This window comes from Solenopsis invicta, chromosome 12, assembly GCF_016802725.1.
Source record: "Solenopsis invicta isolate M01_SB chromosome 12, UNIL_Sinv_3.0, whole genome shotgun sequence".
Taxonomy (NCBI): Eukaryota; Metazoa; Arthropoda; class Insecta; order Hymenoptera; family Formicidae; genus Solenopsis; species Solenopsis invicta.
Window position 1 is genome coordinate 14496887 of NC_052675.1, and position 17449 is coordinate 14514335.

Genomic DNA, 17449 nt, shown 5'->3' on the forward strand with positions numbered 1-17449 from the left:
AATAAAAGGATAAGAAAAGATTAAGATAACGATAAGATAGAAAATACAGGATTTGCGCAGTCGGCAGAAAGAGGCGGAAAGAGGCGACACACGTCATTCGGAGTAAAAATGCACAAAAGGGCATTGTGCGTGCACACAGGCACACGCGCTCTCTTATATAATATGTATAAAGAGAAAACGCAGAAACACGCGAACAAGGAAGATCCGGAAGAGACTCGTGATAAGGAGTCGGAGATAAGCGAAGAGTCAGCGCCGCCTCGAGCCTTACCGAAAACGAATTCGGTTTTACTTTTGGCCGTGCCATCCCCCGCTGCTGCTCTCGCGTACACTTCTTCCTCCTCCTCATCGCCGATGTACAACGGTGCTTTTACGCACCTGTACACGCATAGACACGCGATGCGTGTAGTGCATAGTGTGGGCCCACGTGTTGTACCCGCCGTCCTCACGTATTCACGCGTTTTACGACCGTCGGACGCGGCGCACGGCGCTGTATGTACCTGTACGGTACTTTCGGTATATACACAAGGCACAGGTATGTACAGTTAGGCGAATGACGCGCTCCGTCCGTCGTCGCGTCGGTTCTGTTCCGATGTCGGAGCGTGGGTAATATGCAGGGGCGAATCGCGGGGAATCGCCCGCGTGTGTTGGAAAATCCTCTCACACGTTATGCACACACGCGTACATATGTATTATGCACCCCGCGCGATTGTGCCTGTCGCCGTTGCGAGTAAATACAGCGGTACCGTACGTGCGCCCAATTCACTTCAACCGATACGCGTTCTCTATGACGATGCATTTGGATTTCGCGTTTGACACGTCATCTTCAAGGATATGAAGTGCTGACCTGCAAAGTGCAGCACTTGCCGCGATGCCGTAAAAACGAGATAACTGTTTGCGATTGTAAGGCAGTCTCTTGTTGCGAATTAGTATTTTCCACTGTTACAAGCTGTTAAGTAATAATTCTACAGAAGTAAAATAAGTGAGTCTCTCTCCATTTGTATTCGCCGTAAAAATTTTATTCAGCACGAATGATATTCGTGCTTCTCGTAATAATGTATTATTGAAACCAAAGAATAAGATCCTGCGCACGATAGAGGAATATTAGATATTAGGAATCAAAATTTTAGAATCAATTTCCTCAAGAAATACTACAGATAAATCATAAATTATGTTGTATTAAATTCTCGAGAATATTATAACTTTTAAATTATATAATAATTATAAAGGTTGTTAATATTTTACGCATAATAATTCACATTAATTTTTGAACAAAAATAATATCATAATCGTAGAACATTTTTATAATATTTCACGGATATTGGAATAATATACTACTAATATTATATAAAGCGAACGTATTACATTAATACAATACTCCTGTAATATTAAAATAATATTAAAAATTAAAATAATATTCTCGGAATATTATTTTAATATTATTTTAATTTTTAATAATATTCGTATAATATTCTAAGAATATTGCAGCGCTTATAGGGATCTACTGTGCGTTACGTTAAATTCGTTAAGAAAACTAATTCTAAAAGTTCAGTTCCTATTTCTAATATTTAATATTTCTCTTTATTATGAGCTGTCTAAAGAGAGAAAATTAAATTTGAGATATATTAGATTATTAATTATTGCTATTATATTAATGATAAATTGTTAATCTTAGAATATTGTGTATAGTAATGTGTGATTGTAATTATTTTTTATGTACATGCACCGCGCAATACTATGTCGAAAATTCGCTACAAAGAATTATTACAGAGCGACAAAAAAGTATCAAGAGAAAACGTTGCTTGATGTAGCGGAAATTACGCAAATCTGCACGCGTTAAAGTTTGTTCACCGATGCGCGATACCTCTTTGAACGCCCCTGCGGCAAACATGTACTGCCGTTCTAAAATCTTACGATCCCATTATCACGTCTCTTAAATTGATCGGAAATTAAATCCATAAACATCTTCGTATAATTTTTTAATCTATAATAACGTGTTTCTCGATAATATTTCAAACTGAATTTTCGTTACAGCAAAATTCTGATTGAACAACGTATAAGATTCCTATCATTTTTCGTATCCGAGAAAATGTCTCGCTTTTATTAAGAAACAAAAAAAAAATGCATCGACGAATTCGTATAGACGAAAGTAGCGGCGATAGTTCCGGGACACCCCGTATACGCTATGCAGGCGCGAAAGGGGGTCCCCTATGGGGGTATCGGAACCTCGTTACTCAGTGCACCATGCCTATGGTGTGGTCCAAGTCCAAGTCCAAGTAGACCTCCAAGTGGGACAACGACCGGCAGAGACCTTCTTTCAGATCCGTGGCGAAGAGAGAATGGAGAAGGTGCCGTGGCGAACGAGGAGAAAGAAGGACGAAGCTCACTTGGGCAAAGGGTGGGGTGCGGGGAGAGTGAGGCTGGTCGAGCGAGGGGAACGAGGAGAGGTGGTGGCAATCGCGAACTCACTTTGCTAATTCACTTGCTCGTTGCTTTTCCGGTTTACATTTTGCTACCAGCCGGGTACGACGGCCTTTAAAGCCGCGCTCGGCCGACTGGAAAACGAGATTTTCAATGTTACGCGCCGTGAATGGGAACTCGCCGAAATCGAAGACGCGAATTATTCGCCTCTCATCCCGAAAGAATATAGGGCAGTTTGTACAAAACGCGCCCATCCTAGTGCTAGAGGATGCTATTTAATATGGTTCTTTCTACGCAAAATCTATAATATAACGATTCGTTCTTCGTTTTTCACAAATTTCTATTATGCAACGTACGTAGCTTGACTTTTCGTCTTCCAGTTTGAACAAAATATTTTTCTCGTCGAAAATATTAAAAGGGCTTTGGATTTATCGAAAATCGAAATTATAAATTAAAATTGAAATTTAAATATGTAATATGTTATGATCAAAACAAAAGAACATCGACAAAGATAACGAGTTTTTTTTGCAAATTATTTTTTAAACGATTCTTGAGATACGTTCAGGAATTGCAACTGTCGCAAGAGCAAAATTTATGAAATAATGATTTCTTCATTTTTCGTAATTAGCTTGACTTTTCATCTTCCAGTTTGAACGAGATATTTTTATCCTCAAAAACATTAAAACGGCTTTGGATTTTATTAAAGTTCGAAATTATAAATTAAAATTTAGTTAAGTAAATATGTAATATGTTGTGATTGAGATAAGAGAGAATGTAACAAAAATTTTTCTCGATGATATTTTATAATATAAAAAAATGTTTGTACAAATCCGTAAATCAAGATTCGCAAAGATAACAAGTTTTTCTGCAAATAATTTTTTAAACGATTCTTAGGTGCGTTTGAAATTGCAACTGTCGCAAGCAGCTTGGCACGTTTATACAGGAAACTTTTTAAGTGACAGGAAACAACGGAAAACCGGTAAAGTTCCTTGATGCTCAGGATGCTAAATATTTCAGTGAGTTTCCTGCTTGATGCACCGTTATCGATAGGTGAGAGTACACGTAGTATACTCTAAGCGGACAGGAGCTAGATTTAGCATTAAATCCGTTTCGCAATGATGTTTTATTAATGATGTTTTATTAATATTTAAATATCGATAGGCTGAAATTTCCTGCCTATGAATATCTAAACATTAGATGAATGCACTGAAAGAAATGTTTGCTAATGTAATAATAATAATCAAGTTTTGGTGAAATAATTTCCATTAGATATTTGATGGGGATATAATCAAATATTATTTACTTATATTAAGAATGTTTACTCATTTTTTAAATATCAAGAATTTAATAAAAATCTTACAATTGTTTTCACGTATGTTCGGAAATTTATAAAAAAATCTGGAATCGATTCACTGAAACATTCAAAAGTTATGAGGATTTTAGTTTGCAACGAATTTACCTGCGACTTTATGGAAAACGTGTCACGTTGATTCAAATGGTATTCTAAAATAGAAAGCAAAAAAAAATGATAGAAATTATTTAAAAATTTGTTTGAACATAGTCTAAATATAGAAGAAACATTTGATTAAATAATTTCGTCCAAATATTGAGTGAGTCAAAAGATATTGACTGCAGCGAAATAGAATCGTTTTTGCTGCAAAAATTATTATAAATCAAATTTTTTATTGCTTTCTTTTTTGCAGTTGGTTTCAGGGCCAAAATTTGGACATTAGCGGCAAAAATGTGTGCTGTTGATTAGGAAAAAAAGGAATAAAACTTAAGAAACCTTAGTTTTTAAATTTCGATAACTTTTAATTGGTATTGCATAGTCAAAACATTTTTAATAGTAACAAACATAATAGTAATTAATCAATTATTAAATATGGATAGCAAATGGTTACTGAATATTAAATTTTATCAAATATTTGGTTACATTAATTGAATAATTAATTGAACTATTTCACCAAAGCTTAGCAGCTATCTAGGCTTGATCATTTTTATCACATTCTTTTTTCAGTGTAGCAGATATTGGAATTCGTATAATTTTAAAGATCGAAATCAGTGAAGACAACAATTCGATATTTGCAAGTTGCCGCAACAAAGTTAACCTGATTTTGTGCATTAGGTACTTCCGCAAACTTTCTTATCGTTTCGTAAAAAATAGAGAAAACTACTTGTACCACCTGTTCTGGCCAATGTTTCAATTAGCGTCCGCCACAATTCTTAGTATCTGTAATGGCGGACGGTGGAAAAAAAAAATCAGGGACTCGGTATTTTCCCGGAAGGTCGGACAACTGGTTAAGCAGGCGCATCAAATATTCGTTTCGTGTCCTCCGTGGTTAAGAAAGGTCTGGACGTCTGTAAGAAGGTCGATGCTTCGCCGACTGTGCGAGAGGTCGATGACCCATAAGGCTTTGAACCGGGACATGTTGCGTTTAAGCTTTTTGTAGAAAGTGCTGTTACTCCGCGTTACTTTTGTATTAAAGTGAATCCTCGCCGGCCTGCCGCGGTACAATTTACCGTTTTTCGCGTGCGATTCGCCGCACCGTGGCGTTTCAATTATTCCGCCCTTCAACTTGAACAAGCACCTACGCGAATGCACATGAGGACCCGAGCTGATCTATTTGATAAAACAGTAATATTGAAAAGGCGAATGATGCATTTTAAAACACATTAAGCTATTTAATTAGGCATATTAATAATACGAAGGAGTGGATCAAAAAAATTTAAGGCTGCAGCGAAGACTGCAGCCCTTTCTCTTTAATGAGATCCTTATGTAGCACGAGCATATTTTACTTTTCTTACCTCTAAACTTGCTAAATACTTTCTTTTTACGAATACATGTATAAAATATTCTCCCAGAAAATTTATCCACTTAATGATAATAATATGATATTTATATTTCAAAATGATTTTTTTGCAAAAATTAAAATACCGATATCTATAATATAATTACATTTCATTAAATGCAATAAGACTGTCTTATTAAAAAAAAATCACATAATGCACGAAGTTAAAAAAATGTACAAAAAAATATGAAGCACATAAAAGCGAAGATAAATATTGTTAATATATTCACTTTTGTAGAATTGATTTCCTTAATTACGTAAAAACAAAAAATAGCTGTATTGTACTTTCCATCAAATTAAAAGTTCAACGATACGATTTCGCAGTTATGTTCCGAGGACATCTCGCGCGGCAAACAAATTTCTGCCCGTTATTCGCCGTAATCTTTACGCACACGCAATCTACTTGATAAACACGCATATATACGTACGCCGGACGGTCCGTTATATACTCCTAAAGTAACAGTTACGAGTACGCGCAGCGGCAAGCGTGCGCAGGGAGGAGAAGGAGGAGGAGGGAACAGCGAAACACCTTGCTTCGATCCGAATGGGTTCCATGGAAACGACGTTTCCGGTTCACATTCGGTTTTCTATCCGTGGTGGCCGCTATTACGCGTCTGATTAGAAACTTGCAAGTGACGCGCAACATGCTGTCACCGCCACCGCCGCCGCCGATTTTCCGGCTTTTTTTATACGGCCGGCGTCGTGGCATCCCAATTTCTCTCTTAATCGAAAATCGATATTTTATACGAAACAACACAAATCCGTCAAGTGTATGAATAAATTGAAATGCATATTGCAGAAATTATCTTTGGCACCAATAGCTAAATAAAATATTTGCATTTCATCCAACGCGGAAATCGATCGGAAATTCGAAAGCGAGAAAAATGAATTCTTGGTGCACAACTACGTTCCTACAATTTCAAGAAACATTTTCAATTGAGTAACGCTGCAAAAGTCTTATTAAACGAGTTTTAATTTGAAATTTCATTTAACCACACGAGTATGAATTTATCGATGAATATTCGTTTCCAATAAATTTATTTAATTCGTAATGTAAAGACGATTAAGAAGTTAAATATAAAAGCTATCGATAAATTCTATTTATGCATAAATTTTAATGAAATCGGAAAGCAAATGTTATACCTTGTATATTAATTTGTTGGTTATGATTTTATTTAAACAAAAGAGAAGTAACTTTAAAATTTGTTTTAATAACGAAACAATAAAGTTGGGGTATAATAACAATTGTTAGACCGTAACAAATATTTTTTGTTCGATTATAGCTTCAGTGCGATGCCAATGTCCGCGATAACGCTCGGATTCCGACTCTCGGATGCAGAAATCCTGCGTCCGAGAGTATTGACCTACAGAAAACGAACTATTCTGAAAGTTTGCAAGCGCCGACATTCAACTGCGATTCGTGTGCAAGAAGCGGTCGTGCCGTAGGAAATTAATATATCTGGTACACAGTCGTTCTCCTGGCGAGGAGGGAAAAGATCGACGACCCCGAGGAACGTATCTGGGTTAGTAGTCGTCGGCGATTCACGCGGAAACTTCTTTCGCTAGGCGGGACCGCCGTCGACTGGCTCGCCATCGTGGAAATCGCCTCGAAGCGAATCGCACGTGTTCTTCCGTCGAAAAGTGAAATTCGGCATGAGCTGTCGTATCGCGTATGCCCACGCCGAAATTTCGTCACACTGGCGGAGGAGGAGGTGAAGGAGGTCAACGGCTTCGCCAGACGTATAATCGTAGCGTAATACGAGAGCATCGTTCACACGTAGACTGGATTTACCATTTGCGTTACCATGATGTACGCGTGAACGACTTATTAATGTAATTCTGGATTTTTATATTTATTTTATTTTATTAATCTGCAATTTATTTATTTGCATTGCTTTCTCTGTTCATGAGAAAAAAAGGAACGATTTTTTAAATAATCGGTCAAATGCGAGTTTTGTAATGGGAATTTGGGATAGTACGATCAAAGCAGCGTTGGGGAAAAATCCTGTTTGCAAATGAAATTCTGCAGTTCACGCAATTTCGATAAAATTACGAATAAATCATGTGTAACCCAATATTCTATTAATATCGCTGCTGGTGCAGCACCAATGAATTATAGCGGTGCTAAATCGTCCTGCGGTAAATATGTATTTTCCTGCTCCTGTTGTGCGTTGAAACCCCTATTCTTTTTCACGTATAAATATAAATATAATAAATCACGACGCATGGAATAATCGCTAAATGATATTGAATTTATACGTTTTTGTATTATATCTATATAAAAATATATTTTTTTGCATTGTCCAAAATTTTCCAGCCCGATTGATATTAAATCTTAAAAAGTTAAAGTTTCTCGTTAACATAAAAAAATTGTAATATCAAATTAAGTTTTATTCGCGATTTTTACATTTAAATCTAGAAAACAATGTTTTTCTGTTATGTATTATAAAAGTCAAGTAAAAAATGAGCAATAATATAACAATGTAAATTATTATAAGATTTAACATCTGATTAATATAATTTTCCTTTATTAATAGACAAGCTTTCTGTATGTTTAATCTCTATTAATTTTTAGAAAGACATCATTGTTTTTCGAAGATGAATTTTAAGATGCTAAAGGAAAGGTAAGTGAACCCAAAATGTCCGTTAATCTTACGGTATTAAATGTTAATTCTGATTATTTGTAATAATTTACATTATTATATTATTACTCATTTTTTACCCGTCTCTTAATTACATTGATTGAGTCAACTTCTTTTAATTTCTCTAATTCTACAAAATTTTATAGTGATCGACTCGTGCTGGTTTTTTTCAAATTGAATTTATATCGAAATACGGGACCTTCGGTGATTGCTCGCGTAACCTTGGCGCGATGTGATAGAGACCGGTCTTTTGGATTAGAGTTCGGTTGTAAGAGTTCGATGACCCTTCTTCTCATGTCGCGATGTATTCGCGCTCCCGTCAACTAATCTCGCGATTCGAAAAGGCTCGAATCGCGCACGCTCTCTCGCGTAGTCGAAGTGAACGGGGTTACCGATCTCGAATGGCCGTGACTCTGGGCCAGGGTCTGGGCCAGTCGGATTCCACGTACCCGGTGATCGCGAAGTCGACGCACAAAAAACCGATCGGAGAATTTCGTATGCCGGCGGCGCGCGGGCATTATGTGTACCGTTGCCGTCTTGGCATAATTCGATAATAAATGGCGACGCTCCGTACGCGAAACGACTGACCGATCTTGTTCATGCAAAAATTGCGACCTACCGATCGAGCACTGTCAATTAAATGAGTCGCTTACTTAATTCGCAAAATGTTTCATCTCATCGTAAACCCCCCACCCCCCTTGAGAGCTAATAATATTTCCATATCTTTCGCCATCATCGATCTGCTAGAGCGTTTAAAGATAGTAATAAGCTCTTTCCTGATTTGTGTGCGTATCGTACGTAATCGCCTCCATACACCAAGTCGTGAATGAGAATAGATGGTTGGAGAGGTGGTCTGAAGTATAGTCGGAGGGGTTAAACGTACGTAAAGAGGTTACGAGAGGGCGGCAGACAAAGAGAAATGGCGAGGAGGAGGAGGATGCACAAAGAAAAAAAACATGAAAATAGCAGGACGAAAATAGGTGTAAACTGATGATAATAGGGTAATGAGAAAAACTTTTTAAGAGAAAACCGTAATTCCCGAGCTAAGGTTACACAAGTCTCGTTGTTTATACAAAAATTGAAGAATATTTAATAATTGACAATAAAGACGCAGCATTTACAGTTTATACAAACGAGATTTATAATAATAAATCTATCACAAGGTCTTTTAACTTTTTTCTTTAACTTAAAAATGATTAGAAATTTAGTTTTTACATTAGCGTAACATTTGAAGTAATGTTGACTTTTTATATTGGCGTACCGATATTTTCGAACTTCGCTGAAATTTCCAAGGACACTTTTCATCCGACTATTAACCGAGCTCTCGCTCAAACTTCTCTTCCTGATTCTTATAACCGCAAAAAGTTATCCGAAGAATTAAAACTTCGGGACCGACCGTCCCATGTCTTCCGCTGTCATCAACAACGGCGAGGGATGAACAAACAAGCGCCGCGATGACGACGAGAGAAAGGGAGAAAGCGACGCACGGAATAGGGGTAGTGCGCCAAGGGGGTTGGTTGCACGCGCGTCGAAGCGGGTGGTGGGTTGAAAGGGGTAATGGGTGACCGACGGGAGGGAGGGAGGGGGGGAGAGAGAGAGGGAAACGAGGCGGGTGTATAGCGATAAACGGCGAGACGAAGACGCGAGAGGGAAATGCACGAAAGAAAAAGGAACGGGGTGGGGAGGAGGAGGGCAGTGGTGGTAGACGGGGAGGAGAAGGGGAGGGAAGCGAACGAAGAGCAATGAGCGGGGAGTGGATCGGGGTGGCGAGACAGGGTTGGAAAGTGGCGTACGGTGAAGCGAGACGTACTGAGGGAAGAACGGGAGGATTCGGGGTGGCGAGAGGACCGAGGCAAGAGAGCGGGAGAGAGAGAAATGGGAAACAGAGAGAGGGAGAGAGGGAACCTCTGGCAACGGGTCGATCGAAAGCGCAGCGCAGAGAAATGCACCACCTCTGCTCTGGTCTGGCAGCTTTGCGGGCGCACCACCGCGTCCGCGTGCGTCAGAAAGAGAGAAAGAGAACGACGGCGCGCGGGAGAGGGAGAGACGGAGAAAGAGGGAGAGAGAAAGGGACTGACGGAAGCGGAAGGGAGACCGACGTATATCCGCCGACCAATACCGACGCAAGGGGAGGAGGACGAGAGGAGAGCCAAGCCGAGTCGCGTTGGGCTAGGTCAGGTCTACCCGAGTTCCACACACACCGCGCTCTCTTGCGTGTGCCATCCCGCCGAGGAGAACCACACGAAGGCGGAGGCGCAACCCCTTCGCGAACGAGAGGACCGTCGCGGGTTTCCGGTTCTCGCGAGTGGGTTCTCCGAAAGCGTTTGGTGATTTTTTAAAAAGAAAAAAAAAGAAGAAGGGAAAGAATCCGCCTGTCGCGTTCACCAGCTACGCGTGTCCCGACGTATCGAGATATCGGTGCCGAAGTGGTGCGAGAATTCGTTCCGGGAAAGCCGGTGACAGTGTGCGCGTCGACGGATGACGCTTCGAGAAGAATGACACGGGAGAGATACTCCGATCGGTAGTAAATAATCGCGGGAGTGTTGACGCGCGTGTGTTGGGGCCCCCCAAGCCAGAATCGATTTGCTCTCGATCCCCGCTCCCGAGGAAGGTGGAGGTGAAATAGAAGAAGAAGAAGAAGAGACGCGAGAGAAATACATCCCTCGAAGGAGGAGATCGTCCGTCCGATCGTACGATCGTCGCTCGGCAGCATTGTTGACAAACAACGAGCGCTTGGGTGATTTGGGCAAGGAAATGTCGGCCGATCGGTGGGGATCGATTGCAATTCCCTTTTTCCGATGTCCTGATAATCGATAAGCGTCGTCGACGCGTAGGTGGCCGCGTAGGGACCGCCTAGGCAGAGCGAGAGCCGGGGCAGCGATCGGCCTTACCGACGTAATATCTCACCCTCGACCTCCTCGCCCTTCGCAACCCTCTCGGCGCGATCAAATCGGGCTGGATAAATGTTGAAGGTAAACGGCGTCGGTCTGCGTCGCCCGCTAGCGCGAGGCCAGGAAAATCGGGCCCTAAGTGCAGCCGGGGCCGGCGCGATGCCGGTCTCCCTGAGGAATCACAGGATCACGTAAAGGGCGGCTGCCGGTCCGCCGACGATTCGGAGTCCTTCGCACCGCGCACGCACGGTCGCGCAACGGCGAAGGGATCGCTAGAGTGAGAAGAGGGTGTTCTCCGGGTGATCCAGGCTGGTGAACCTACCTATACGCCTCTACCTCGAGAAATAATACTGTCGTCGTGGAGTTTGTCTGGCGACGTCCGATGCACCAAGAGCCGTGAGTACCGCAAACCCGGCTCCCCGCGATCGGATGACGTCGCGCCATCAACACGTATCGCGAAAAATACGTGAAAGAGAGTATATTATGTACGTCTAATTATAATGCCACGAGAGTCAATGTAACAAGGTCCCGAGATAAAAGTACGGATTTTCGAGTGGGTTCTTCGCTATCTCGGAATCTGGAAAGTGAAAAAATATAGGGATGCACACGCGGCTATAACACCACCGCCTCGGAACTAGCGTTCGTGAGAAAAATGGAGTTTTGTGTACTGCCCTTCGTTGTTCCAAACTTGGCGATGGTGACAAAAATAAGTTCTCTGGTGTATCTTTTTCTTTTTATGTGCGGATAATTGATTTAATAAATACTGTACTTCACGAGGGAGACCAGATATTTCTCGGATTCTTCGAATGGAATATTTTGCAAAAGAATAATAAGAAATTGAAATAATACGCACATCTTATTTTCATTAGAAAAAGGCTAACGATTATAGATGATATAAAAGAATCGGAAAAATTCGTGCAATGCAGAGCGTAACGCGACCGACCAAAACACCATATACATCCTTTCGCTGGGATCGATCCTGTCGCGGCTGCAATTTTTGCGATGTTGCGAGTGCAACACGATCTTTTGTGCAAAATGCAGCGCATTGCTTGTTATTTCAATAGTTTTTGTAGTAACATTTTTCAAATTTTCTGTTTGGAAATTTTATTGCAAGTTTAAAAAAACGCGAAAGAAAGGGGGACTTTGTTATAATTCGTGTTAAAATAAAATGCCGGTGGATATCGGCAAATATAAATTGTGAAAAGTAATTTAAGTTAATTACGCCGAGAAAGTCAAATTGGTTAATTCTGTGACATAAGAAATCAATTCTTCTGATTAAAAAATAATAAAATAGATATATAAATACGATAAAAGTAGATACAAATAAACGGTGCATAAATAAAATGTGTCATAATTGCAAGTTGATGAAAAATAAATATCGCACGAAGTACGAAATAACCGAGAAAAATGCTTCTGCGCTAGGCCAGAAAACCGCATTATACAATATTCGTGCTCTCTCGGTATTTTTCGAAATGGAAAGAAATAAAAGGAGAGAAACTCTAGGACTTTGAATGCAACAATCAATTTTCGAGAGAGCTGTTACGAGAAGCTGAAAATAACCGATTGTTTGTCAGGGGGAAAATTGAGAAATCCAAGCTTCTAAGCGTTTATGAAAAAAAAAAGAAAAAAATTATCTGTAAATAACATCCCCGAGATAACATCACCGTTTACACTTATTGCGTTTTATGAAAAGAATTAATCTCGAAAATGCGATATATCTGTTTTGTAAGAAATCTATTTCCCCGAGAATTCGGGTACGTGATAAAACGCTTTCGAAAAATCGCATCGAAAACATACGCGAGCGAGCGGTTTGCGATACCGGCGGTGCGCGATTTTCATGGAAATCGAAATCCACCGGGTAGCGAAAACCCTCAGCGGGTGGTAGCGAAAGGGGAGGGACTTCGGAGTTTATGCCCCCGTCCGCCCTACCACCCCCTGCTTCTCCTTCCCTCCTCCCTCCCTCCCACCCCTGCAGTCGATCAATGCGTGGACGGGTTTCACTTTCGCGGTGTTAAAGTGTTGCACCACCGCAAATTGAAGAGTCTCGGCACTGTCGAGGAAACTGGATCGCGGATCGCGATTCATTCAATGATATTTTCCGCGCTGGCAATTATTTCTCACGTTCGCGGAAAATTCTTTGTGATATTAATTTGATATTTTAATAACATCGCTGGCGCTGCCCGTGAACAAATGGTTATTATCTCGAGCTCGTACGATCATTGATTGCACGTTATTTCGAATATACTGACTCAAACGAGGTATTCGGTATCGAAAGCATCGCGAAAAACAGCCGTACGAAATGATATTTGATTGCTAAGCGTTAACTGCGTTTTTTACTTCGTTCATTACTTATTCTTACATCGCCTTCGGTCAATTTCAAATAGTTCGCGTTTCGATTCGCGTTTATTGCGAATTTATCATTTCCCGGAGTTGCGCGAATGCATGAAGCAAGGAATAGAACTGCGCACCGCCAGGACTTTTTAATTATTCCTTCGATAACGATCGCACCGTTTAACTCGTGCAAGACTTAATGATGATGCCTGAGCTTAATCGAGTGTTCGCTCGACGATAAAAATAAAAAAAAAACGTAAACCTATAAAAAAACAATACGGGTAAAAAATAGTGGGCATCAATGGCGAAGCTTCGATTATTCATTCGAAGTGTTATTGAACGGACGAGAATGAAATATGCGAGCTCGCTTCCTAGAGATCGTTAACAAGTAGTATCGAATAACAGGCGGAAGATATAACACGCGTGTGACAGCGACGTATACGATAGCATTAATAATCTTAAAACATATCGTAAAAATTCGAATTCTTTTTAACGTAATCCGCTTAAAAGGACATTTAATCCGTCATTCGATTGTACGCAGTTTTTCAGGACTGCCACGGGATAAATTAGCTTCTATTATCTAAGATTATGGAAGAGATCCCTAAGCTGAAACGTGGCTTCTGGCCCATAATCCATAACGCTGAAACTTGAGATCGCTTTACGATAAAACCGCGAAAGATAATAATTTTGTGTTAATCTAAGTTATATATTCTTAGGCATTGTAAATGTATATCGGATGTATCGGGCTAAATATAATGAAGAAATATATTATTAAAATAAAAAAAAAATTGAGAAATACTCTCGCAAAATCTTCCCGACGTCGAACGAAATTAACATGAATTTCTGATTCTATTTGCAGTGAAGGATGGAGGCCAGCGAGTGGGATCACGCGACCTTGAGAGAGGAAGAATTCGAGCAGCATGCCGTGTATTTGGTACCGGATGTGTCGGCATCACCGAACGATAGTAATCGTGCGGAAGCGTCCTTGCCACGGAACCTGGTCCTCAAACCCTCTCAGGCCCTCAACGATGTATGTTCTTTCGCACAAGAAACTCATCCCAAAACCTCCTCGGTAGGAGCCGCGTGTTTAATCGTGAATCGCATCATGTTATTAAATTTTTTAATCCCAGCTAAGCTAAGCTTGTGCAACATCACGCGAAAGAACTGACAATTTCCGGAAAAAAATCGCAATCTTCTAAAGCGAAAGGTTAAGCGCCATGCGGAAACTTCGGGATTTAAACAGATATTAGTACACGCGAGCAACATTAATCCTAAACTACTGAAAAGTACTGATAGAAATTTGGTCATAATCAGACTTTTAATCTCTCGTCCACTAATGTTTTCGTTCTCTGCTTGTTATAGTTCATAACTTTTAAACAGAATTTTCAAATATCAATTACGATTCATGTAACTGTGATTTTACTCACAATAGTATATATCATATTGTTTTTAGACAGTAATGATTTTTTTTCAATTTTTGATTAAAAGTTTCCGTTAGGAGAAAGTAAAGCGATACGAATTGCAGTGACTGACAAAGAAGCACAAAGGATTTTTGGATAGATTTTAGATAAATGTGAAGCGTTGAACATGAAACGGGAAGGCGTTGGCCGAACGACATCACGAAATCAAACTTGACCAAGAGACAAGGCTAATTAACTTACGAGGCATGACCTAGAGACGAAGTCGAATTGTTACACTTTCCTCAGCGCGGCTGAGAATCGAGAACGTTCGGTGCAATCGGCGTGAAACTTTTGTTCGAAGCCTCTCGAAATGCCGCTTGCGAAATTTCGGGCCCGGCCGGAGGCGTACGCGAATCGCAACGATGTAATACAATATATCGAGAACGAGAAGCGCGCGATGGGCTAATCGACGTCCGTCGGTTGAGTTTTCGTTTGTCAAAAGAGAAACAAAAGCATCGGAAGCGCGTGCTGGACTGAAAGCACCGAAGAGTTAAATTAGTTTTGCCGAATGGACGTTTCTATGCAATAGGGTGGATTCTATTCTAACGTGAGCCGGAGTGAAAATAGGTTCTATCTTCTCTCTGCCGCGTATTTTAACACAACGCCGAAATAGATGAGAACGCCGGACGATGAGAATATCGGAAGAAGCAAACAATGCGCTTTTACCAATCACCGATCATTTATACATTTTGGTAGCTTTTACAGCTTTCCGAACAAAGCTTGAAGACTCGTAGAGAAGAATTTATTGGTAGCGCAATTTCTCGGGTTTCGAAACTGTGAATCCATTATATATGGATTATAGAATTGATTTATTACTCCGAATTATAATAGAATCGATGTCGTAAGAAAACTTCATACTTATAAAAGTGATTCATTCCTTTTAATTCATTTACTTTTTTGCGACACCTTTTATCAAAAATTAAAAAATTTATATCAAGTTATAAAATATTACAAAACGTATTGGAGAGTTTTCGATTATAAAATTTGACGGATGTATAAATTAAGAGATGAGAACTAAGAGGCTAAATTGATATTTAAGCTTTAAATATGCACCATCCCTCGATTTCAGTCGACCCGATTAATCGGAAATTACATATGTGGCAGGTGTTGGGTGTGTGGAGCACCGGTTACATCCCCAAAGGGACACGTTTCGGGCCTCTGGTCGGCCAGGTGTACACGAAGGATTCGGTACCGGCAGACGCGAACCGGAAATACTTCTGGCGGGTAAGGTCAACTTTACATTTCTAATTCAATCGAGATATTCGGATTACGCGACGAATAATTCTCCGCCGATGTATTACTTAACATAGAGAGATTCGATATAACGCTAGTGAAAATAAAAAAAAAGAAAACGCGGAAAAAAACTAGAATAGATGGAGAAGCCCAGCAAAGTCCAGAAACTGGTTTCAATCGTTCTAGCGAGCCTTAGAGCGAAACCCGCGAGAAGCCGTTGTTGCCTCGTAACTCATCAATTCATTTCGATTACTAGATTCCTTCGCGATCTTCGCATGAAACACACGATACGTACAAATCGCGATGAGAGCTAACGAACGTTAGCTAATGCCTTTTCTTAGGTTTTTTCTTAATTTTTTTTAATAATTATTTAACGTTTCTGTGTAATAATAAGAAAATGTACGCGCATTAGCGATAAAAAGCGAGAATAATTATAATTTATATTGTAAAGTTTTGAAATGTAACACGAAAAAAGTAACTTTAAAAATAACTTATTCTCGATAACCATGATCATCAACAAAATATATTAATAGTTATCAATATTTGCTTTATTAATGATCTAACAATAGACGATCGATTTATAGCTAAAAATGTTATCAGCACGAAACTCTTACAATGTATAAAGCGACTCCCAGACGTTTGACATTATTGCACAATATATTGATCGTCTGAAGGTATATTAAGTTTGTTTTGCATTGTCAAGAGGAATATTGTACAATATTATTGAGGTTCTAGACGTTCAAGAAATTTAAAAAATTAAAAAAATTTTAGATCATCTTTTAAACAGCCCCTGGATACTCAATATTATTGTACAATATTCTCTAGAATTTAATAGAAATTCTAGATAGATAACTTCTAGACACTCAATATTATTGCGCAATTTGATATTGTATGATTGATTTTATTGATATCTGTAGGTTACATTGAAGATTTGTGCAATATATTGCATGAATCAAAAGTTCTTTGAAATATATCGCGCAATTTGTAAAATATTGGGCTCCCTATGCTATTGCACAATAAAATACCAATTCATTGATGCTCGATGCTCATTTTTAGCATTAATAGACCACATATATTAACAGACCACATATATCTGAATTAATGCTGATTAATGAAACTTGAATGATCACTTTTGATCATGTAATTTATGTATAGTTTGACGCTGAAATGATGATCATCAATCATCAGCATGATAAAGAATGTATATTGTTTCAATTATCTCAGAATAATCATAGTATAAATTATGTTTGGAATCTAATGACATATATATGGATAAACTTCAACATAAAAATGTTTGAACAAACACGGTTTCAACATAAATATTAAACGTTTTCTATCGTATGTTATAAATTTAATGTCTGACTTTGATCTTATCTAATTGTCATCAGAAACATGCAGCATGTTCGATAAAATATTTATGACAAAAATTAATCAATAATTTTATCACCGAGCAAGCCAAAATTGAACGAAAATAAATTGAATAATTGAATATATTGCACGAATCCTTAATATAGCCTCTTCAGACAATCAATAATATTGTGCAACATCAAATTTCACACAATATATTGTACAAACTTCAGTATAATCACGAGAGAATATATCAAATATATTGTATAATAATAGTG

At 39.2% G+C, this 17449-nt stretch overlaps 1 protein-coding gene across 3 annotated transcripts in view; it reads left to right on the forward strand.

Moving 5' to 3' along the window:
* Positions 1–17449, forward strand: part of LOC105196936 (PR domain zinc finger protein 1) — a 47730-nt gene that overhangs the window by 19953 nt on the left and 10328 nt on the right. Inside the window, exons 1-3 of one of the 3 annotated variants that reach the window (XM_026137635.2) lie at positions 9579–11196; positions 13991–14203; positions 15696–15815. In XM_026137635.2, coding sequence (XP_025993420.1) covers positions 13997–14203; positions 15696–15815 — 327 coding nt within the window. In that variant the 5' untranslated portion in view covers positions 9579–11196; positions 13991–13996. Of the gene's footprint in view, positions 1–9578; positions 11197–13990; positions 14204–15695; positions 15816–17449 lie in introns of those variants that run through there. The other 2 variants (XM_011163104.3, XM_039456273.1) reach the window with 2 other exon arrangements.